Below are 23,149 nucleotides of genomic sequence, written 5' to 3'. Positions count from 1 at the left end.
TTTGGTGTGGCCTTTTTTTCTGAGACTCCCAGAGCCTATGGAATCTAGTCAACATTTGATGGGTGTGGTTTTCTGACAAGATGGTTAGCATCCTGCATTCTGAACATTTATTTGGTGAGCACCTGCATGCCTGTGCCTTTAACCCCAGACCTGGTCCATTGGAATGAAGGGGTAACTACAAGCCAGGCATGTGGATGTAAACCTGAGCTTGATACCTGAGGCAGGAGGATCATAGCAATCTAAACCCTGGGCTACATAGTGAGTTTTAGTTTTCTTTTTAAATTACACTTATTTATTTATTTATTTATTTATTTACTTGGTTTGTTTTGAGATACGGCCTCTCCACGTAGCTCTGGCTGTCCTAGACTCGTTCTGTAGACCAGGCTGGCCTTGAACTCACAGAGATCCTCCTGCCTCTGCCTAACAGTGCTGGGATCAAAGGTGTGCGCCACAAAACCCTTTTTCCTCTTTTTTCTTTTTTTACACAGCAAGATTTTTGAGGCCAGCTTAGGTGGCAGTGTAAGATCTGTCTCAAAACAATCATACAAATAGTGCACACACACATAACAAATAATTTTAATACCCCCAAAATATCCAGATGTAGCAGCTGGAGCCTATATTTACAACACTCCCGAAGTCTTGAGGTGGAGGCAGGGAAATCAGAAATTCAAGGCTATTCTCCACTATATAGTGAGTTTCAAACTAGCCTGGGGTGCATGAGACCCTGTTTCAAAACCAAACCAAACCAAATAGACACACACCGGGCTGGTTAGACGGCTCTGAGAGTACAGGTGGTCTATCCGCAGAACCCACGTCAAGCGAGAGGGGAGAACCACTCCACAAAGCTGACCTCTGACCTCCACAGGTACACGCGTGTATATGTATACACTTATACATGCACACATAATGGCACACTCCTTTATTTATTTTATTTTTTTGCTTTTCAAGACAGGGTTTCTCTGAATAACAGTCCTAGCTGTCCTGGATCTAGTTCTTGTAGGCCAGGCTGGCCTTGAACTCACAGAGATCCGCTTGCCTCTGCCTTCAGAGTGCTGGAATTAAAGGCGTGCACTACCACCCCCCCTGCTAATTCCAACCCCTGGGAGGCAGAGGCAGGCAGACCTTTGTGAGTTTTAGGCCAGCCTCGTCTACAGAGTTAGTTCCAGGACAACCAGGGCTACATAGAGAAACGAAACCTTGTCTCAAAAAACAAACGAATTGCTCAGATCACGTAGTACCCCCATAACCAACCAGGAGACAGATTCTTGTATGTAAAAGAACCTTTATTCTTACACAAGTTTGCAAACTCAGTCTCTCCATGTGTCCAACGTATTAGGTAGGCATGGTGGCACACATCTATAATCCCAGCACCTGGGGGGTTGAAGAAGGCAGATCTCTGTGAGAAAAAAAAGAAAGAAAAAAGAAGCCAACCGGGCAATGGTGGCACACACCTTTAATCCCAGGCAGATAGATCTTTTATGAGTTTGAGTCCAGATCGAGTTCGAAGACATTCAGGGCTGTTACACAGAGAAACCCTGACTCAAAAACAAAACAAGTCAACAGTTGAAAGCATTTTGATGATTATAACTTCGTCATAAGTTTCCTTTGTTTGTTCTTTTGTTTACCGAAGATAAGGTCTTACGTGCAGCCCAGATCTTCCCCCTCACCCTCTTGAGTGGACTGAGGACAGGTCTGTGTTCCTTTCTTGTGTCCCATAGGTGGCGCTGTTGGTCCCGTAGAGGACCCATGTCCTGAATTCTCTTAATTTGTTCGGCAATAACCTACGGGCCAGTCTTTCAATACTCCGGGGCAATTTTCCAGGTCCTGAGGCAGGGCAGCTGTGAGTCCAGTAAAAAACAGGGAGCGGGAAGGAGGGGCGGTGGAAAGCTCCCAAGTCCCCAGGGCCTGGGAAGAACTGAGGCTGCCAAGCTCTGGGGGCGTTTGGGAGGGGGAGATGCAGGGGGAACAATTCCCTCTCTGTGCAGTGTTTCCCACAGACTCAAGCCAAAGGGAACCACTGCCCAGGCCAGTTCTGCTCTCAGCCAATCCCGGTGCCACCTGCGAATTCCTTTCTTTCTCAGATTCCCAACTACTTCAGTTTAGGACCCCACTGTCCAGGCGCCCAGATTCTGCCTCTCTAAGAACTGAGTGATTGAACCCTAGATTTCTCCTTTCTCAGACTTAGGACTGTGGATCTTGAGTTTTGTCTCCTGAAGACTTAGAAAATGGGGTGGGTCAGTCCCCCTTCTTTAGAATCTGTAAACACAGTTCCTGGTGGAGTTGGGTGCCCCCTAATGGTGAGCAGAATGAGTCGATTCTGTGATCCACTTAACGGTATGAATCAAATCGGCTCTGACTGCAGGCCAAGCGAGACCTGTAATCTCAGTTTATGACAATTCCTGGCCAGCCTCCACAACATAGTGAGAACTTGTCTCAACAATAAAAGCCTGGTTGTTTGCTTGCTTGTTTGTTTTTTCAAGGCAGGTTTCTCTGCCCAGCCCTGGCTGTCCTGGAAATTGATGTGTAGACCAGACTGGCTTCAAACTCACCTGCATCTACCTGGGATTAAAGGTGTTCAAAAAGCGCCGGGTGGCGGTGGCTGGCGCACACCTTTAATCCCAGCACTCAGGAGGCAGAGGTAGGTGGATCTCTGTGAGTTTGAGGCCAGCCTGGTCTACAAAGCGAGTTCTAGGACAGCCAGAACTAAACAGTGAAACCCTGTCTCGAAAAACAAACAAACAAACAAACAAAAATTAAAAAAACAAAAGCCCTGGTTTTCTAGTGCTGGGTATTGAACCCAGGGTGTCATGAGCTCTACCAAGCACTCTATTAACTATACCCTCACCTTCATTTGAATGTTACAAAATTTTATTTTTGTGTTTGAGTGTTTAGCCTGCCTATATGTGAATGACTGGCATCCAAGGAGGTCATAGGAGAACATTGGGTCCCCTAGAGCCGTAGCTACAGATCGTTATGAACTTCCATGTAGGCACTGAGAATTGAACCTAGGACCTCAGTTCTCTAGCATCCAGTGCTCTTTCTAAGGTTTATTTATTTTATGTATGAGTGCTTTATGTGCACATAACACCTTTATGCCAGAAGAGGGCATTGGATCCCAAGAGACATGGCTGTGAACTGCCATGTGGGTGCTGGGAATTGAACTCAGGACCTCTGGAAGAGCAGTCAGTGCTCTTTCACTGAGCCATCTCTCCAGCCTTGCACTCAGTGCTCTTAACTACCGAGCCAACATTTCAGCCTTCATCTGCCTGCCTCTGCCTGCTCAATGTTGCACCGCCACCCAGCCCAGCCACTCCATATACTTCAGTCTTTTCTTGCCATGTGGTGATGAGAGCTTGGTTTCTTGATTCGGCAGTGATCCTGAAGTCAGTGCTGGGGACACATCAGTGACCACAGTAATCTCAAGCCTGGCCTGCATAGTGCAGGTAGACACATTCAGTCACGGGAATATTGCTACTCAGTAGGCATAGATGGGGAACTGAGAAGACTAGAGAGCCTGGAGGGCTTCCCAGAGGAAGAAGTACTACCAGAGAGCTGAGATCTAAAGGATAGGAGAGCAAGCAGAGAATAAAAGGGTAGATGCTTACTTTTTACATTTTATTGTGATGGGGGGGGGCATGCGCATGGCACATGTGTGGAAGTCAGAGGGCATCTTTTAGGAATTACCTGTCTTTCATCATGTGAGTTCCAGGACTTGAACTCCCAACAGCGTTATCTTTACACTTTTGATCTTACTAGGTCTTTACAGTTGCCATGCTGGGGGAGGGGGAGTAATATAATTCGTAGCTAGGAGGGAGGGAGATGCTGTCAAGCCATTTAGCCTGTCAAGAGCAGATGTGGATCTCTTTTCTTCTTCTTTTTGCTAGACAGGGTCTCTAGTAACTCAGACTGACCTAGAACTTGCTATGTAGTGGAGGTTGGCCTCGAACATCTGATTCACTTGTGTCCAAGATTACAGGTGTACACCACTGTGCCCAGCTGGCTTGGTACTAGGAAGGGACACAGGGCCTCCTGCATAGGTTAGGAGTTCCACCGAATTTCATTCCCTGCCACAACCTGATATGAACCCAGGTGAGACTGAGGCAGGAAAGAAAGACGAAAAATTGCCAGTGGTGGCGCACGTCTTTAATCCCAGCACTCGGGAGGCAGAGGCAGGCCTCTGTGAGTTCAAGGACAGTCTGGTCTACAGAGTGAATTCCAGCACAGTCAGGGCTACACAGAAACCCTGTCTCGAAAAACCAGAAAGAAAAAGAAAAAAAAAGATAAAAAATCCAGGGAAGAAAGGGAGAAAATGGGAAGAGGAGGGTCTCTCTCTGGGGGTCCTGTTTGTCTTTTCTGCGTAGTCAGGAAACTTGAGAAACCAATGATGCAGCAAAAAATTGCCTGCAGGAACAACTCATGTCTTCCTAAAGTAGTTTGAATGAGGATGTCCCCTCCCTCATAGGGTCAAGAGATGTGAACACCTGGTCCTCATTTGGGAACCTTTAGGATGTGAGGTCGAGCTACAGGAAGTATGTCACTGAAAGTGAGCGTTGACAGTTAGAGGCTTCATGATGGACACAGCTCTCTCCCTCTGCTCCATGCATGCATTTGAAGAATCAGCCCCTTTTTTTTTTTTTTTTTGGTTTTTTGAGACAGGGTTTCTCTGTGGCTTTGGAGCCTGTTCTGGAACTAGCTCTGTAGACCAGGCTGGTCCCGAACTCACAGAGAGCTGCCTGCCTCTGCCTCCCGAGTGCTGGGATTAAAGGCGTGCGCCACCACCGCCCGGCTAAGAATCAGCTCTTTGATTCTTGCTCCAGTCACAGTACCTGCTGCCTGTTGCCATGCGTCCCTGCCATGTTCCATATGGTTCCCTGGAACCATAGCCCAAAACAAACTCTTCCTTCCAAGATCACTTTTGGCCATGGTATCTTATCATAGCAATGGAAACGTGACCGATAACAGACTTCACGTGGCTGGCCGCAATCTCAGAGATCCACCTGTCTCTGCCTCCCGAGTGAGGGCTGGGATTAAACGCATTTGACACCACTCCTGGCTAATTTATTTATCCTTGTTTTAGGTACATTAGTCTTTCTCCTGCATGTATGTGAGGGTGTCAGATCCCCTGGAACTGGAGTTGCAGTTGGTTGTGAGCTTCCACGTGGGGCTGGGAATTGAACCTGGGTCCTCTAGAAGAACAGCCAGTGCTCTTAACCTCTGAGATGTTTCTCCAGCCCCTTATGATAAAGATGTGCTGTTGATTGGGACTGTGGAGATAGCTCAGCTATTCTTCCAGAGCACCTGGGTTCTATTCCCAGCATCCACATGGACACTCAGAATAATCTCTATGGCATAACTGGATATCAACATGTAGAAAAATGAAAATAGACCCATATCTATCACCATGCACAAAACTCAAGTCCAAATGGATCAAAGACCTCAACATAAAGCCAGCCACACTGAAACTTATAGAAGAGAAAGTGGAAAGTATACTTGAACGCATTGGCACAGGAGACCACTCCTAAATATAACCCCAGCAGCACAGACACTAAGAGAAACAATTAATAAATGGGACCTCCTGAAACTGAAAAGCTTCTGTAAAGCAAAGGACAGGGTCAACAAGACAAAACAAAAGCCTACAGAATGGGAAAAGATCTTCACTAACCCCACATCAGACAGAGGTCTGATCTCCAAAATATATAAAGAACTTAAGAAATTGGACACTAAAAGATCACATAATCCAATAAAAAAATGGCGTACAGACCTAAACAGAGAACTCTCAACAGAGGAATCTAAAATGGCTGAAAGACACTTTAGGAAATGTTCAACATCCTTAGTCATCAGAGAAATGCAAATCAAAACAACTCTGAGATTCCATCTTACACCTGTAAGAATGGCCAAGATCAAAAACACTGATGAGGGCTGGAGAGATGGCTCAGCAGTTAAGAGCACTGGCTGTTCTTCCAGAGGTCCTGAGTTCAATTCCCAGCAACCACATGGTGGCTCACAACCATCTGTAATGAGGTCTGGTGCCCTCTTCTGGCCTGCAGATGCACATGCAGAGAGAACACTGTATACATAATAAATGAATAAATAAACTTTAAAAAAAACACTGATGACAACTTATGTTGGAGAGGTTGTGGGGAAAAGGGAACACTTTTGCATTGCTGGTGGGAATGCAAGCTGGTACAACCTCTTTGGATGTCAGTGTGGCAATTTCTCATAAAATTAGGAAACAACCTTCCTCAAGACCCATTAATAACACTTTTGGGTATATATCCAAAGGATGCTCAATTGTGCCACAAGGACATGTGCTCAAATGTTCATAGCAGCTTTGTTTGTCATAGCCAGAACCTGGGAACAACCTAAATGCCCCTCGATAGAGGAATGGATAAGAAAAATGTGGTACATTTACACAATGGAGTACTACATAGCAGAAAAAAAACACGACAGCTTGAATTTTGCAGGAAAATGGATGGAACTAGAAAACATTATTTTGAGTGAGGTAACCCAGACACAAAAAGACAATTATCACATGTACTCACTCATTGGTAGTTTTTAAACATAAAGCAAAGAAAGCCAGACTACAAACCACAATCCCAGAGAACTAAGAGAGACTTACATAGATATAATCTACATGGGAAGTAGAAAATATAAAAAGACAAGATCTCCTGAGTAAATTGGGAGCATGGGGACCTTGGGGGAGGGTTGAAGGGGGAGGGAAGAGGCAGGGAAGGAAGCAGAGAAAAACATAGAGCTCAATAAATATCAATAAAATAAAATTGAGGGGCTGGAGAGATGGCTCAGCGGTTAAGAGCACTGACTGCTCTTCCAGAGGACCCGGGTTCGATTCCCAGCACCCACATGGCAGCTCACAACTGTCTGAAAATGCAGTTCCATGAGATCTGACACCTTCACACCAATGAACATAATAAAGTTAAATAAAAAAAAGTTTAAAAAAAAATAAAATAAAATTGAAAAAAAAATAGTCTCTAAATCTAGTCCCAGGGGACCTGAAGACATAAAATAGCCAGGCAGTGGTGGCACGTGCCATTAATCCCAGCACTCGGGAGGCAGAGGCAGGTGGATCTCTATGAGTTTGAGGCCAACCTGGTCTACAAGGGCTAGTTCCAGGACAGGCTCCAAAGCTACAGAGAAAAAAACCCTGTCTCAAAAAACAAAAACAAAAGACATAAAATAACCTAAAAACAATGTAAAGAGTTTTCAGTGGGGCTGAAGGAATGTCTCAGCAGTTAAGAGGGCTTGCTTCTACCTGACTAGCATTCAGTTCCTAGCCCTTTGATGGGGCAGGCTTGTCTCCATCTGACCAGCGTTCAGTTCCCAGCCCTTTGGCTGGGCAGGCCAAACTGCTCGTAACTTTCTGAAACAGGGCATAGTTATGTAGCCCAGACTGGTCAAGAATTCAGAGATTTGCTTGCTTTTGCCTTCCGAGTGCTGGGACCAAAGTCATGTGCCAACACACCCAATCCTTGAATGCAGTCCTTTGGGACTAATTGGAGCTAATCTAAAATTTGATTTTGTAGCTAATTAAATTATGGCATTCTAGCTTAGTGTGCTAGCTTTAAACCTGTTCATTCCAGCTCGGGAAGCCGATTCTGGAAGATGTGACAAATTCTACAACTGCCACATTTCAAGACCATTTAATTTCCCCTTATCAGGTCAAAAAAAACCTCACAAAATAGGAAGAGTTATTAATCTCAGGGTTCATGTCTGTATCCTCAGCACTATGGAGGCTGAGGCAGGAGGATCACAAGTTGAGTCCAGCCTGGGGTAAAGTATGAGATTCTGTCTTTAAAAAAAAAAATTGTGCCGGATGGTGGCACACACCTGTAATCCCAGCACTGGGGAGGGAGAAGCAGACGATCTCTTTGAGTTTAAGACCAGCCTGGTCTACAGAGTGAGTTTCAAAAGAGTCAATGCTAGAGAAATCCTTTGCATCAGGGGAAAAAAAAATACTCAAAACAAGAAATTCTGCCGGGCGGTGGTGGCGCACGCCTTTAATCCCAGCACTTGGGAGGCAGAGGCAGGCGGATCTCTGTGAGTTCGAGACCAGCCTGGTCTACAAGAGCTAGTTCCAGGACAGGCTCCAAAACCACAGAGAAACCCTGTCTCGAAAAACCAAAAAAAAAAAAAAAAGAAAGAAAAAAGAAATTCTGTCTTTCACTGGGCGGTGGTGGCTCACACTTTTAATCCCAGGGAGGCAGAGGCAGGCAGATCTCTGTGAGTTCGAGGCCAGCCTGGTCTACAGATGAGTTTCAGGACAGCCAGAGATACAGAGTGTAAAACTTTAAGAAAATTCTGAGGACAATTCTGAGCCCTCTCAGTCTCAGTAGTAGTGCTCCTCTCCCTCCCCTGGGAACCAAGGACCTAACAACTATACATGCGCGTACTGAACTGTTGGGAACTTTCCACCATCTCCCCAAGTCCTTGTGAATGTTCTATTGAATAGGGGCAAGATAACCCTTAGGTGTTGACTCAGTTCCTAGTGTTTTGATTCAGTCCCTGGGAAAGGGGCGAAGTGACCCTCAGATGTACCCTCTTACCTCATTTGATCTGGCAACCGCTCTCCAGCCAATTATTGGTAATAGCCCTTTTTTTTGTTTGTTTGTTTTTTTGAGACAGGGTTTCTCTGTGGCTTTGGAGCCTGTCCTGGAACTAGCTCTGTAGACCAGGCTGGTCTCGAACTCACAGAGATCCGCCTGCCTCTGCCTCCCGAGTGCTGGGTTTAAAGGAGTGTGCCACCATCGCCCGGCGGTAATAGCCCTTTTGAATAAGCCAATCATAATAGTTAAAGAACAACCCCCACCCCCACCCCCCTTGTTTTGTGGCTTTTTACTTTTAAATTAGCCTGTACCAGCCTTTAGGGGTCTTTCTGGCTTCTCGAATGCTGAAAGACCCTGTCATGATAGAATTAACGAAATCCTCATGCTTTTACATCAAATGTGGTGTGAGAGATGGTCTCTTGGGGCGACTCCTCCTGGTAGTTGTCCTCTAGGGTCCAACAAGAGAAACCCCGTCTCAAAAAAAAAAAAAAAAAGGAAGAAATCCTGTCTCTCGGAAAAAAAAAAAAACCCTCGAAATAAATAAATTCATTTGAGCCCACGACGAAATGGTGTTTAAAAGCGGGGAGGTATGCTGGAAAGCATAAAGCTCTATTGGAGCGTACATTAAGCTGTCTAAAAGTGGCTAGGGTCCCATTTCCAGGTGTGGTGTCGTTAAAAACCCTGAAATACAGCCTCTGAATGCTACAACCTTCGGGGACTTGATGGCCAAAGCTTGGACTTAGAAAAACCACACCAGAAGTGAAGAGCACAAACCAACAACCACTCCCGAGCCCGACAACTACGGCTCCACCACGGACCTCCCGTCCGAGCGGTCGTGGCTCCAGCGGGTTTTCTACGGTGGCCGAAAAGCTCAGGAACTATAGCCTGTAGAACTCGCGAAAAACAGCAAGAGTAAGCGGAGCAGATCGCTAGGAACCACCGTACTGTCCGAAAAGACCGGCCAGCTTGACCCAGGGTATGAGAGGAACAGTTTAGACTAGAAAGAGCACTTCGGAGCAGTTCCTTCCTGTTAGATCAAAACAAAACAAACAAACAAACAAAAACACACACAAATAGCCTCCGGAGAAATGTTAGGGCGGAAGCCGAGTACGGTGGCCCTAAAGGGCCTTCCAAGGGGTGCGGATACGGTAGCCTGGCGGGGCCGGCGACGTGTGAAATCTCGCGCGATCGCGCTGGCGCCGTCGGAGACGGGGCGGGGCTGGCGGCGGGGGCGGGGACCCGGAGCGGGAAGATGGCGGCGGCGCAGGAGGCGGATGGGGCCGGCAGCGCCGTGGTGGCGGCCGGGGGAGGCAGCTCTGGTCAGGTACGGAGGCCGAGAGGTGCCTGAGGGGGGCGCTTCCCCAGCGGGGGGCACTCCCGCGTGGAGTGTCTTGTCTCTTTTGGAGGAATCGGGTGCACCGGGGGCTCCTTGCCCCAGAGGGACCTTGACTATTGGGCCCAGGCAGCACTCGGTCGCCCAGGAGGCCGGACCGTGGCGGGAACCGGGCCCTGTTGCGCGCCAGGTCTCCTGCAGGCTCGTGCCGGGCGCCCGCCAGACTCCCAGCTCGAGCCAAGGAGAGGGACGCAGACTCGTAAACCCAGACGTCCTAGGTTCTCTACTGTGCTCCAGGCTCCAGCACCGTTCCTAGAGTGCTCTGGTGTTCCGGGTCCGCTCCGCAGTGCCTGAGATACGGGGCAGTGTTTGGTTAATCATGAGTTTTCTAGCTCTGGGGAAATACGGTAATTATGGTGGGTAAAGGGCATGGGCTGCGGAGGCCGACAGACCCATTTTACAGACGAGGATCCCAGGGACAGCAAGACGAAGACACTTACAGAAGGTCACCCAGGTTAACTTTGGCTCCCGCCCCGTGAAAAGGCTGACTGCGGGTGGTCTGTCCTGAGCTGGGTGCTCCCTGTCTTAACTGACCACATGGAGAAATTGGTCCAGATGCATTTGCCTGCTAACCCAGCACCACTCAAACTACGCCGAGACCTCGGAGCACACCAGTTCACTCAGGTTTCGTGCAGGCTTCTGGAGAATTGATGGAGTGACAGCAAGGTGCTGTCGACCCACCCACCAGGATGTCACTGACACGTAGGAGGCTGCTCAGGGCTGATGAGTACCGCCTGGGAGGGAGGCAGGAACCTAACTGGGTGTGACCTTGGACAAGTTTCTTTCTCTGGGCCTTTATTTCTCCAGTGGTTAGTGGACGAATTGGGTGGGAGGGCTAGCCTTGTGGGCTGTAAAGATGGCTCGAGTCACATCCCTGCAGTGAGGAGAGTCGGTGAAGAAGCTGCAGTGTAAACAGAAGGGTAGAGACAGAAGTCTGGATAAGAGGCTGCAGGATCTCCCAGGCAGGGCAGATATGCTCTTTTGTGGGGAATTACCAGGCTAAAGTTATGAGATAGAGCCCAGCGTATCTGGACTAAGTCTTTATGGCATTTCCAATCAGCCCTAGGGTGCTGGCATCTTGGGGAATTGTCATTGGTTGAGTCCTTGCTGGAATGAATGCATTGGTCTGTAGGGACTTCCTAGTCTCTGAACTGTAGTCCTACCTCCTTTAAATGCCTATCAATTGATGGGTGTCAGTGGCGTGAGAGATCAAGACTTACAATGTGTTGAACTTCCAGACACATCTGGAGCCTCTCTGGTTCCCATCTGTGCCCTAAATCTTTTGTCTGTTACTTGAGTCAGGGTCTTTGTATGAAGCCCAGGCTGACCCTGAACTCGCCACCCTTCTGCTTCAGCTTCTTAAGTGCTGGGATGATCGGCATATGTCACTAATCCTAGCTCATGCTTGTAAACTTTTAACATCCTTTGGCCCTCAGGATAAAGTACACACTTTTTTTTTTTTTAAAGCAGATCAAGACCTGGCATGACTTTTTTTTTTTAATTTTTTTTTTTTTGACTAGACTAGGCTTTCTTTATTCCTTTTTCCATTTTAGCCCTCTCTCTCTCTCTCTCTCTCTCCCTCCCTCCCTCCCTCCCTCCCCCCCCCCCCTTCTTTTTTTCAAGACAGGGTTTCTCTGTGTGTAGCTCTGGCTGTCCTGGAACTAACTCAGAGGTCCGTCTGCCTCTGCCTCCCGAATACTGCCCGCCCTAGACTAGGCTTTTAGCACCCTTGGCTATTGACATTTTGAGTTGGGAAATCTTTCAGTGCACCTGCACTTTAGGATGCTTAGCACTGTGTCTGGTGTTTGTAGACTACGTTGTAGCGGGCATGCACCTTCCTGGCTTGACAACCAAAAATGTCTCTAGAAACTTCTAAATGTTCTTGGGGGTAGGGCGGGCAGAATGGCCTGTGCTAGAGAGCCAGAGATTGGAGCGTGTCCCCCTCTGCAAACCTGGCCTCCTCGCAGTCTCTTCCTGTTTCTCACTCTCGGGTCCTTGTGTCTGCCATCTCACACAGGCCCCAGGAGCATCCACTAAGGAACCTGGGAGGCAGCTGTAATCACAAGGCACGTGCCGGACCCACAGGAGGTGGGGCAGTTTTTGTTTTTGTTTGTTTGCTTGAAGAGTCTCCATGTAACCCAGGCTGGCCTCAGATTCAAACTCCTCTGCCTCAGCCTCCTGACAGGAGCCAGCATACCCCCTACCTGGATGATCTTTACTTGTCCTCTGATCTTAGATTTCCTCTCCCAAGACAGAAGTCCTCCCAGGTTGGGTCAGGTGTGCCCTTTGGGCTCCTGGGGTTCTGCTGGGCCAGCTACTCTGTTGGGATTGTCTTCTCCACTATACTCTTCGCCAATACTGTATCACTGGCCCCTCAGCTCAGGGCTGGCCCAGAGAAGGTGCTAAGAGGGGGGAAATTTATGTTTGTTTTGAGACAGGGTTTCTCTGTCTAACAGTCCAGGGCCTCGTTCTGTAGACCAGGCTGGCCTCGAACTCACAGAGATCCGCCTGCCTCTGCCTCCTGAGTGCTGGGATTAAAGGTGTGCACCACCACTGCCTGACTGTTCTGTTTTTATCAATGGTATAGGTAGTGAGACCCAGGAGGGTTCCTGCATGCTTAGCCAGCCCTCCACACTGAGCTGCACCCTAGCCCATCCCTGGTAGGTGTTCTGTGCCAGCTCACTTCTGCAGCAGTGAATGGGACTTAGCCAGAGGCTGGACTGAGTTGGAGTCTGGGTGGTCATGGTGGATCTCAGCAGTCCTTGAAGGCATGGTTCTGTATAGCCATGGTGGTCACAGCTGTTCCCAGACTGGTTGGAGCCTTGACAGGAGCTGTACTTTCCTCTCTGCTACCTTCACGTTCTCTCCCATCATTCCCTAGCCGACTGGCTTAGTAGGGAGCAGGCAGATCCTTTCCTTGCCTGTGTCACAGCAGCCTGCTCCTCTTCCCTCCGCAGGTGCCTGACTCGCTGGGGACATGGTTGTGAGTAAAATAGGCTCTGCTCTCCCAGACCTTGTGAGCCCAGTCAGAGGTGGGAAAGCATGGATGGGGACACAGTAATAAAAATCTCCCTGATCTCGGATAGCGGTGACTTGGACAGATACATTGCTGGGATGTGGTATGGAGTGAGTGGTGGGTAGGTGGGAGAGCTGCCGTTTAAGTAGGGTCTTGGGAAGACTTCTCAGAGGAGGTGGCACTTTGTCAAAGACCTAAGAGAGGTAAAAGAGAATTTCCAGAAGGAAAAACCATTGATGTAATGGGACTAGCCTGTACAAAGGCCCTGAGGTAGAAGATATGTGGCATGAGGAAGGGCATCAGATAGGCTAAGTAAGCACTGTAGCCAGACAGGTAGGGGGAGAGAACAGAGAAGTGGGGAGGCATGGCGTGCCAGGCTAGTGAGGATTTGGCCTTGACTCCATGGGCAAAGGGAGCCACAGGAGGGTCACCTCTTTGTTGAAGTCCAACGTAGATACAGTCACAGTTGTTTGTTTGAGAGTGTAGTGGCTTTGGATGCACTCTACAGTGTGAGACCACAGGGTCCTGGTTTTAGGATTTCCTTCTTCAGAACCCAAATCTCAGATGCCCAAGTCCCTCTGTAGAGTAGCACACTGTTGGCATGTAACCCGCCTGCCTCACGGTCCGTGCTGGTGGGGTGGAAATGCTCTGCAAGTAGCTGCTGTGCTGTGTTGGTTAGGAGATGTGACAGAAAACAGACTGTAAACGTGCAGGACAAAAGCAGTTTTAGTTTGTCTTTTTAGTTTTTTTTTAGATTGATTTATTTTTTTTTCATATGAGTGTTTTGCCTGCATGTATGTATATGCAGCACATGTTTGCCTGTTGCCTATAGAGGTCAGATCCCTTAGAACGGGTGATGGATGGTTGTGAGCTCATAACTGCTCAACCATCTCTCCAACCCTGTTTTTGTTGTTGCTATTACTGTTTTTGTGGGGTTTCTTTCTTTCTTTTCTTTCTTTCTTTTTTTTTTTGGTTTGGTTTTTCTGGGTTTTTTTGTTTTATTTTATTTGCTTGTTTGTTTGTTTGTTTTGGTTTTTTGAGACAGAACTCTGTAGCTTTGGAGCCTGTCCTGGAACTTGCTCTGTATATCAGGCTGGCCTCGAACTCACAGAGATCCTCCTGCCTCTGCCTCCCAAGTGCTGGGATTAAAGGTGTGCACCACCACTGCCCGGCTGAGCTATGCTCCATCTGAGTGGGGAACGTGGTTCAGTTGGTAGAGTGCTTGCCTTGCATGCGGGAAGCCTAGGGTTTGGCCCCCAGCACCACAGAAAACCAGACATAAAAGTACATCCCAGCATCTGGGATTAAAGGCATGCGCCACCACTGCCCAGCTTGTTTATTGGCTTTTGTTTGTTTTGAGACAGGATCTCTCTATTATGTTTGTAGCTCTGGCTATCCTGGGACTGTGTAGACCAGGGTGGCTTTTAACTCAGAGATCCAGCTGCCTTTGCCTCCCAAGTACTGACTTTAAAGGCGTGTGCCACCACCTAGCTTTAATGCTGTTTTGTAGAGAAAGGACCTCATGTATAACCTAGGTTGGCTTCAAACTCAAGGCAGCCCTTTAGCCTTTCCTTCAAAGAGTTGGTATTACAGGTATACACCACCTCACCTGCTTAGATGCAGTTAAAACTCTGGGGTTGGAGAGGCTGGGGAGATGGTTCTGCCATATAAGCCTGGCAACCAGTGTTTGTTCCTAAAGTCTATATAAAAACTAAGGAGAGCTAACTCTAGAGTTGTCCTCCAGACGCCACACACATTACAACACACACAACAATGAGAAGTAATTACTCATGTATTGACTTTTTTTTTTTTTTGAGACAGGGTTTCTCTGTAGCTTGAGCGTGTGTACTTCTTTGAGACAGGAGCTTTCTTTGTATCCTTGACCGACCCAGAACTCACCATGTAGATCAGATTGGGTTCAAACCCACAGAAATCTGCCTGTGTTTGCTTCGTGAGTGCTGGGATTGCGGGATTGCACACCTCTCGGGCTGGAACGCTGGCTGGCTCAGCCAATGAGAGGCTATTCTGCTTTTGTGGGAGACTGCAGTTCAGTTTCCTCCACCCACATTGGGCAACTCACAAGTAACTACCTGTAACTCCAGGGGCAACTGCATGCAAATGCATATACAGTGTCTATGCACATGCTGACATACACAATTAAAAAAAGCCAGGGGTATTGGCACATACCTTTAATCCCAGCACTTGGTAAGTTTGAGACCAGCCTGGTCTATATAGAAAGTTCCAGGATGCCAGGCGGTGGTGGCACACGCCTTTAATCTCAGTACTGGGAGGCAGAGACAGGCGGATCTCAGTGAGTTCGAGGCCAGTCTGGTCTACCAAGCAGTTTCAGGACAGCCAGGACTGTTGCTTGGAGAAACCCTGTCTTGAAAAACAAAAACAAAAACAAAAAAAAAGTTCCAGGATAGCTAGGGCTATGTAGACCGTGCCTCAAAAGACAAAAACAAAACAAAGCAATGTTTGTGATAGATAGACAAACAGACTGGCAGACAAAAACCTTTGGGTGACTCAGTAATTAAGAACACTTGCTGCTTTTTCAGAGAACTAGATTTGATTCCCATCACTGTGAGGAGAAACAGCCAGGTGTGACTTCAAATCCTGATCTGGCCGCCACCTCTCTTCCTGATTCTGAGTCTATCTAGACTTGCTAGAGACCTTAGTTCCACTATCAGCCTTCTCAGTGAGGTCTGGTGGAAGGTTTTCACCTTGTAGCCAGACAGGTCTGTTGGCCCTTATACTTTCCCAACCATTAAAACACCCTTCCCTAGGTTCCCCATGTGACTGTATCTCTCCCAGCCTGCGAGGCTCACCGAGTTGTTGACCCAGTCTGTGTGGGTCCCTACACCCCATGTCCTGGTGTCTGTCTCTTTCTGCTTATTTCTCCAAAGCATATTTTCTGTTTATCTTAGTTACGTATTTTAGGAAGAACGTTGATTGTACCACAGAAAGGGCTAGGTAGACGCTGGACTACTGCCTAAATCAGGATGGTGATAGGCTGGTAGGTAGGCAGGTAGGGAGAAGGTAGAGAAGCAGATGTAAATGGATGCTAGGTCGGTCGGTAGGTGAGTGTCGGCGAGGTAGGCATGTGGCGCTGCACACGGCTCGTTACTGCTTGCTGTTCTGCAGGTGTGTTTCCATCGTGATGCAACCTGGGCCACCAGGCCCCTGCTGAGCTTAGTGGCTGCCACCTAGCTCAGGGCCTGGCACACAGTAGGTATGCAGATCAGTTCTGGGAACCCATGGAGGGGAGCTTTTCTGTTAACTCTGTGCCAGTATTTTCACAAGTTTGTCTCCAGGGCATAGGGCGTGACATGCCTAAAGAGTCTCAGGCAAGAACCGTGGGAGAAGCTGAGGTCTACAGGACCCCAGAGTTGACCCCTCCCTGCCACCTCGGTGCTGTCCTGCACTTTGGGTAATAATAAGAAGGGCTCCTGCTAGTAATGGGGACAAGAGGTAACAAATGACACCTGTCCTGCTCCATGGCTGCTTTGCTCTGTTCCCTTTTGGGAATTGATCAGGAAAGAAGTGTGAGACTGGATGGAGTTCAAGGTCCTGGGAGAGAAGGCTGAGCAGTGGAGCCTGGGAACCATGGGTGTGTGTGGCCCCGGGACATTGAGGCACTGTATCTGTTGACTTCACAAGTAGATCAGGTGCTGATTCTCTCCAATACCCATGGTGGTGCAGCTCCTGCCCACCCCCTTTTTAAAGATTGATTTGTTTTATTTTATACATCTGAGGACTTTGCCTGCATGTATGCATATGTACTACATGCGTGCCTAGCACCTTTGGAGGTCAGAAAAGGGTGTTGGATCTCCTGGAACTGGAGTTATGGATGGTTGTAAGCCACTGTGTGGGTGCTGGGTACTGGGGTTCTCAGAGCAGCCTGTGCTCTGAACTACTGTGCTTCTCTAGAGCCCTCAGGTACAGCTTGAAGGCTGACAGGGGATGGCACAGCTGGCAGGAGAGATGGACGAGGACAGGACTGGGGAGCCAGCAGGGCCCAAAGAGAGGCTTCTGAGATGGCCTTACCCTAGACTCTCCCTCCTGGCTGTCAGAGTGTCTCTCGTGTGCCTCTGCTTCTGAGGGGTCTTGTTTTGAGATGGCATAGACTGGCTTTGAACTCCTGGTTCTTTCACCTCTCAAGTGCCGGGATTATAGGCATGTGCCTCTGCCCGGTGAGACACGATTCTTTCCATATCATCCCTACTTGACCCTTTTCCCTGTTTTCTTGCTCCTGAGTAATCCAGACAAGTGTCTTAACCTCTCTGAGTCTTTGCTCAGTTGCAGAGTACAGCGGGTCGGAGCTTGGTGTCGGGCTGGGTGTGCTGGGATGGATGTTTGTATAACGGCGCACAGTAGTGAGGTTCTGCTCCAGGCTGTCTGTTTCCCTGCTGGACTGCAGCACTGGAGAAAACCCTCATGCCCAGGGAAGGACCTTCCTTGGTGGCCACCCTCCTTTAATGTCAACTGCAGAGTCCTAGGACAGCTCTCTGTGGACAGTGTTCAGCTTGGACTGTTGGACTGTCCCTCAGCTGCTGGCTGCACCTGCGTCTGCTCCCTGCCCCAGAGTACAGTGATTTAGCTCTTAGCACCTGAGCCCTAGGTCTGGCCACAGGTTCCCTCTGAGTGCCAACTTCTCGGTGCTGCGACGCTGGTCAGTGCATTTGCATCACCACCATCCCCAGCACAATATTCTTGCTGGTAGTATTCAGGCATCTGTACTGGCCTGCCCTTGAGGTCCTGACAGGATCCATCCTCAGCTGCAGCTGCTAAGAGCACCTTCTGTGCACATTTGCTACGTTCCCTTTTAAAAGGTGGGCCTTAACCAATCTCTGTCTCTTCCTTTCTCTCTTTCTGCTTCTCTGCCTGTCTCTATGTCTCTCTTTGTCTGCCTCTCCTTTTCTGCCACTCCTGTCTCCAGAGGCTGGTCTCCACTCTCCCCTCCCACCTTTCCATCTGAGCTTTGTCGCTTGTTGTCTTTCTCTCACGTGCTGCCTTTTTAAAATTACAATACCTGGGGAGCAGTTTCCTCTGGAACCTTCCTGCCTGGGCACTCCTGCATGTGCCTTTCCTGAAGATTGGTGAAACCCTTATGTGTTCAGCCTCTGCAGCTCAGGGTTCCCAAATCAGCTCCTTCACCCTATACTTTGTTCCCCCCACAGGTGACCAGCAATGGCAGCGTTGGGAGGGACACGCCGGCCGAGACCCAGCCTCAGAACCCCCCACCCCAGCCTGCCCCCAACGCCTGGCAGGTCATCAAAGGCGTGCTTTTCAGGTGAGCAGGTGGGCTTGGGGCTCCAACTCTGCAAACAGCAAGACCTGGGGAGAGGGACTGGTGACCAGAAATGGCACATTGCTGCCTTGGCAGAGGGGTTGTGCACACAGAGGCCTCATGACCTCCATGCCCAGAGAAGTACCTTGTGAATAAGCTCCAGCCTTTCATGTCACCCCAGTAGTCACCTTCTTTAATGCTGGCTTCTGAGCCTTAGAGAGCCCTCCTGGACAGCACTCAGCCTAAAGTAGGTTTGTTTTGAGACAGGGTCTTTCTGTTATGTAGCTCTGGCTGTCTTAGAACTCCATCTGTAGACCAGGCTGGCCTTGAACTCACAGAGATCCACCTGCCTCCGCCTCCTAAGTGCTGGGATGAAAGGCATCCTTTTTGGTAGTATCAAGAGTTGAATCTAGGGCCTTGGGTGTACTTGAGGCACACCTCAAGCCCCTTATTTGAAGTCACAGTCTTACTAAGTTGCCAGGCTGGATTTGAACTTGCTATGTAGTCCAAGCAGGCCTTGAACTTTTTTATTACATTGTTTTATTAACTTTATGTGCATAGGAAGGTGTGCATTGACAAGGTACACATGTGAAGGTCATAGGACAACTGGGGAGTTAGCTTACTCTTTTACCCTGTAGGTCCAAGGGATCAAACTCAGGCGGTCAGGCTTCACGGCACACACCTTTATCTGCTGAACCCTCTCACTGTCCCAAGTCCTTGAACCTTTGATCCTCCTGCCTCAGCTTTCCAAATGCTGAAGTGACGGGCCTGAAGCAAGGACTGGCTGAAAACCCCCTCTGTATGGGAAATGGAGTCCTACCAGGCACTGAAAGGGGAGAAGTTTTCTAGAAACAATTAGAGGCTCGGCTTTGATAGATTTTCCCTTAAGCTTAGAAATGATCTCTGCCCTCACACAACACGGTGCATGGCTGTTGAGCATGTGTCCGTGCCACTTGTGCAGTGACATCCTAAGTGCATAGCACACATCTGTGTCTTCTCGTGTAGTTTAGAAAATCTCTTGTCAGCTGGGCAGCGCACACTTTTAATCCCAGCACTCAGGAGGCAGAGGCAGGAGGATCACTGTGAGTTCGAGACCAGCCTGGTCTACAAGAGCTAGTTCCAGGACAAGCTCCAAAACTGCAGAGAAACCCTGTCTCAGAAAAACAAACAAAAAAAGAAAAAAGAAAATTTCTTGTCAGCTGTTGCTCTGTAAATAGGCCTTATATTAACAACAGATATAGGTATTGTGTCCTCTTGTTTAGTATGGGTCTCGGTATGTAGTCCTGCTGGCCTGAAACTCACAGTGATCCTCCTGGCTCATGAGACCTCACCGTAATCGCCAGCTTGCTTAGGGACCATGCACAGTACACACTTGAGCAGTAGGGATGCAGGTGTGTGTTGTGTTTGCACGGGTTCTCACTCTCTAGTCCAGTCCTCAGACATGAGTGAGTGCCAGGATTACAGGTGTAAGCCACTAGGTCTAGCAGATGTATCTAATGTTTACAGACATTAGGAGCCTCATGTTTTCCTGGATAGAGGATTTTTTTTTTAAAGATTTATTTATTTATTATGTATAGAACATTCCTGCAATGTATGTTTGTATGCCAGAAGAGGGCACCAGATCTCATTATAGATGGTTGTGAGCCACCATGTGGTTGCTGGGAATTGAACTCAGGACCTCTGGAAGAGCAATCAGTGCTCTTAACCTCTGAGCCATCTCTCCAGCCCCCAGGATTTTTTTTTTTTTAAATTTTATGTGCATTGGTGTTTTGCCATGGGTGTTGGGTCCCCTGGAACTGAAATTATGCAGTTGTGAGCTACCATGTGGGTGCTGGGAATTGAACCTAGGTCATCTGGAAGAGGGGTCAGTGCTCTTAACCATTAAGCAATCTCTCCAGCCCCTGTGGTTGGTTTTTGTTTGTTTGTTTGTTTGGTTTGGTTTGGTTTGCTTTATCCTCTCTGTCTCTCTCTCTCTCTGTCTCTCTCTCTTTCGCATTTTGCATTAAAAGAAAAAGGTTGCCAGACTATGGTGCTGCACATCTTTAATGCCAGCGCTTGGGAGGGAAAGGCAGGTGAATCTCTGTGAGTTCAAGGCCAGCCTGATCTACAGCGCAAGTTCTAGGACACCCAGAGTTGTTATACAGAGCAACTTTGGCTTGAAAAACCAAAACAAAAAAAGAAAAAGATTTTTTTAGATTTATGTTATATGTATTAGTGTTTTGCCTGTGTGTACTGTGTGTGTGTACTTGGTGCCTGCAGGGATCAGAAAAGGACATAGGACTCCTTGGGACTAGAGTAGGCATAGTTGTGAGCCAGCTTGTGGGTGCTGGGGACTAACCCAGTGCTCTTAACTCTTGAGCTGTCTCTCTAGTTATACATTGAATTTTTTTCTTCCTGTTTTTGAGACAAAACTCAGAGATCCGCCTGCCTCTGCCTCTGGAGTGCTGGGATTAAAAGTGCATCACCACTGCCCAACTGTAACTTAAAACTTTGTGTTTATAAGAATTCGGGAGGCAGAGGACACCTTTCAGAATTCAGTTTTCTCCACCTAAGACCCGGGATTAGACTCAGGTTCAGGCTTGGTAGAGGCTTGACCTTCACCCACTGAGCCATCTTGCTGGCCCTTATTCTGTTTAGGCAGCTTTTACTCAGGCTGGCCTTGAACTTGGGGTAGTCTTTCAGGCTGAGCGTCTTGAGCGCTGGTGTTCCAGACACATGCTACCATGTCTTGCCCTGTTGGAGTTTGTTTCTTTTTAAAGCATGTTCTCATGTGGTTCAATGTAGCCTCACACTTATAGCTAAGGGTGACCCTCAACTTCTATCCTCTTGCTTCCACCTCTGCAGTTTCTTACATGGTTATTACAGGCATGTGACACCATACCTGTATGCCACGTATGGTGCTAGGAATGCCACTCAGAGCTTCATGTGTGCTAGACAAGTCCCTCTGCTAACTGAACTGCATTCCCAGCTGAATTCATTCTAGGGATCCCATGAAAATCTGTCACCAGAAGGAGGGAGGTATATGTGTGACAGGAAAGGGGGTGGCTGCTGTTTTAGAAGGGTAGTCCCTGTAGAGGGCATGGGCGTGGCTCACAGGAGAGCACTTATATAGCATGCTTGAGGTTCTAGGCTCTCTCCAGCACTGCAAAAAATAAAAAATAAAAAACAAAACAAAACCATGACTTGCATTGCAGTCTCCAGTCATATTCTGGCGTCATTCCTGCCGTTTGTGCCCAGGCTTCTCAGCCATGGAACCTGTTCCTTATCCCTTTTTCTCTCGCCTTCCCTTCTTGCCCTGTGCTTTCAGATTTCCTTGTTATTTCCTGTCTGTGTGTTTATACTTTCATTCATTCATTTATTGCATGGGAATACCTGTTGTGAATGCATGTGTACCACAGCACATGTGTAGAGGCCAGAGGAAACTTGTGGGAGTTTGTGTTTTCTTTCTGCCACATAGGTTCCTGCCGAGCCTTCTGCTAGGCCCTTTTGATTAGTTTAATCCCAGCAGTTGCGGGGAGGAAGGGACAGGCAGATCTCTATGAGTTCAATGCCAGCCTGGTCTAAAGGAGTTCTAGGACAGCCAGGGCTGTTACTCAGAGATCTCCTTTCTTGAAAACTAAACAGAACCAAACCTTTACAAGATTACATTTATTGATTGGTTGTTTGTATATGTACATATGTGCCATGGTGTGCGTGTGGAGGTCAGAGGATAACTTGGGGTCAGCTTTCTTCTGTGACCATGTGGGTCCTGAGGAGTGAGATCAGTTGTCAAGGTGGCTAAACCAAATTTTCAGCTCCTTTTAAATTTATTTTTCTTTTATGTACATTGGTGTCTTACCTGAATGTGTGTCTGTGTGAGGATGTCAGATCCCATGGAACTGGAGCTACAGACAGTTATAAGCTGCCAGGTGGGTGCTGGGAATTGAACCCAGGTCCTTTGAAAGAGCAGCCAGTGCCCTAACCGCTGAGCCATCTCTAGCCCCTCCAGCTCCTTTTAAAGATTTAATTATTTATTTAGAAGCAAGTGTGAAACTCACTATGTGGACCAGGCTGGCCTCATACTACTAGAGATCCCCCTGCCTCTGTTTCCTAGGTATTGAGGTTAAAGTTTTTATTAGCATATATTAATTATACATAATAATGGCCTTCCTATAACATTTTTATACCTGTACATATGTATTTTGATCCTATTTAGCCCCCCCCACTTCCTTGTCCCCCTAGTTTATACAGTGTTGGGGAGCAAACCCAGGGTTTTCTATGCTAGGCAAGCACTCTGTTAACTGAGCTACATGCCCAGTTCCTTGGGTTTCCTTGTTCATCATCATCCACTTTCCCTCCCTCTCCCTCCCTCTCCTTCCCTCTCCCTCCCTCTCCTTCCCTCTCCCTCCCTCTCCCTCTCCTTCCCTCTCCCTCCCTCTCTTCTCCCCTCCCCCCTCTTTTTTAAAATTTTATTTGTTTGTTTGTTTATTTATTTATTATGTATGTATGCAATATTCTTTCTGTGTGTGTGCCTGAAGGCCAGAAGAGGGCACCAGACCTTATTACAGATGGTTGTGAGCCACCATGTGGTTGCTGGGAATTGAACTCAGGACCTTTGGAAGAGCAGGCAATGCTCCTAATCGCTGAGCCATCTCTCCAGCCCCCTCCCCTCCCCCCTCTTGCTCTCCCTCTCGCTCTCTCAGTTGAGACAGTGTCTTGATATGTAGCCGAGACTGGCTTGTAACTTGGGACAGTCCTGCCTCCACTCCCTGAGTGCTGATCACAAATCTGTGCCATCATTTCTGGCTCACTTTTTGCTTTCATGCGCCAAGCAACTTATAGGACAGGTTAGCTCGCTCAAGTCCTTCCCTTCATTTTCTCACGGCCTGCACCTCACCCTCCCAGTGCTT

The 23,149-nt window shown here is 48.1% G+C and overlaps 1 protein-coding gene across 1 annotated transcript in view; it reads left to right on the top strand.

The window, feature by feature from the left end:
• The first annotated feature begins 9,781 nt into the window (after positions 1-9,781).
• Positions 9,782-23,149, top strand: part of Clptm1 (CLPTM1 regulator of GABA type A receptor forward trafficking) — a 30,978-nt gene continuing 17,610 nt past the window's right edge. The window contains exons 1-2 of the mRNA XM_041654995.1: positions 9,782-9,885; positions 18,151-18,263. Of these exons, the coding sequence (XP_041510929.1) occupies positions 9,814-9,885; positions 18,151-18,263 (185 nt within the window). The 5' untranslated portion in view covers positions 9,782-9,813. The remainder of the gene's footprint in view (positions 9,886-18,150; positions 18,264-23,149) is intronic.

Source organism: Microtus oregoni, unplaced genomic scaffold (assembly GCF_018167655.1).
Source record: "Microtus oregoni isolate MIOR12 unplaced genomic scaffold, Mior012 000006F_ref0000085, whole genome shotgun sequence".
In the NCBI taxonomy this organism is placed as follows: domain Eukaryota; kingdom Metazoa; phylum Chordata; class Mammalia; order Rodentia; family Cricetidae; genus Microtus; species Microtus oregoni.
The sequence above is the reverse complement of the archived record's forward strand: the minus strand, read 5'-3'. Positions and strand labels throughout refer to the sequence as shown.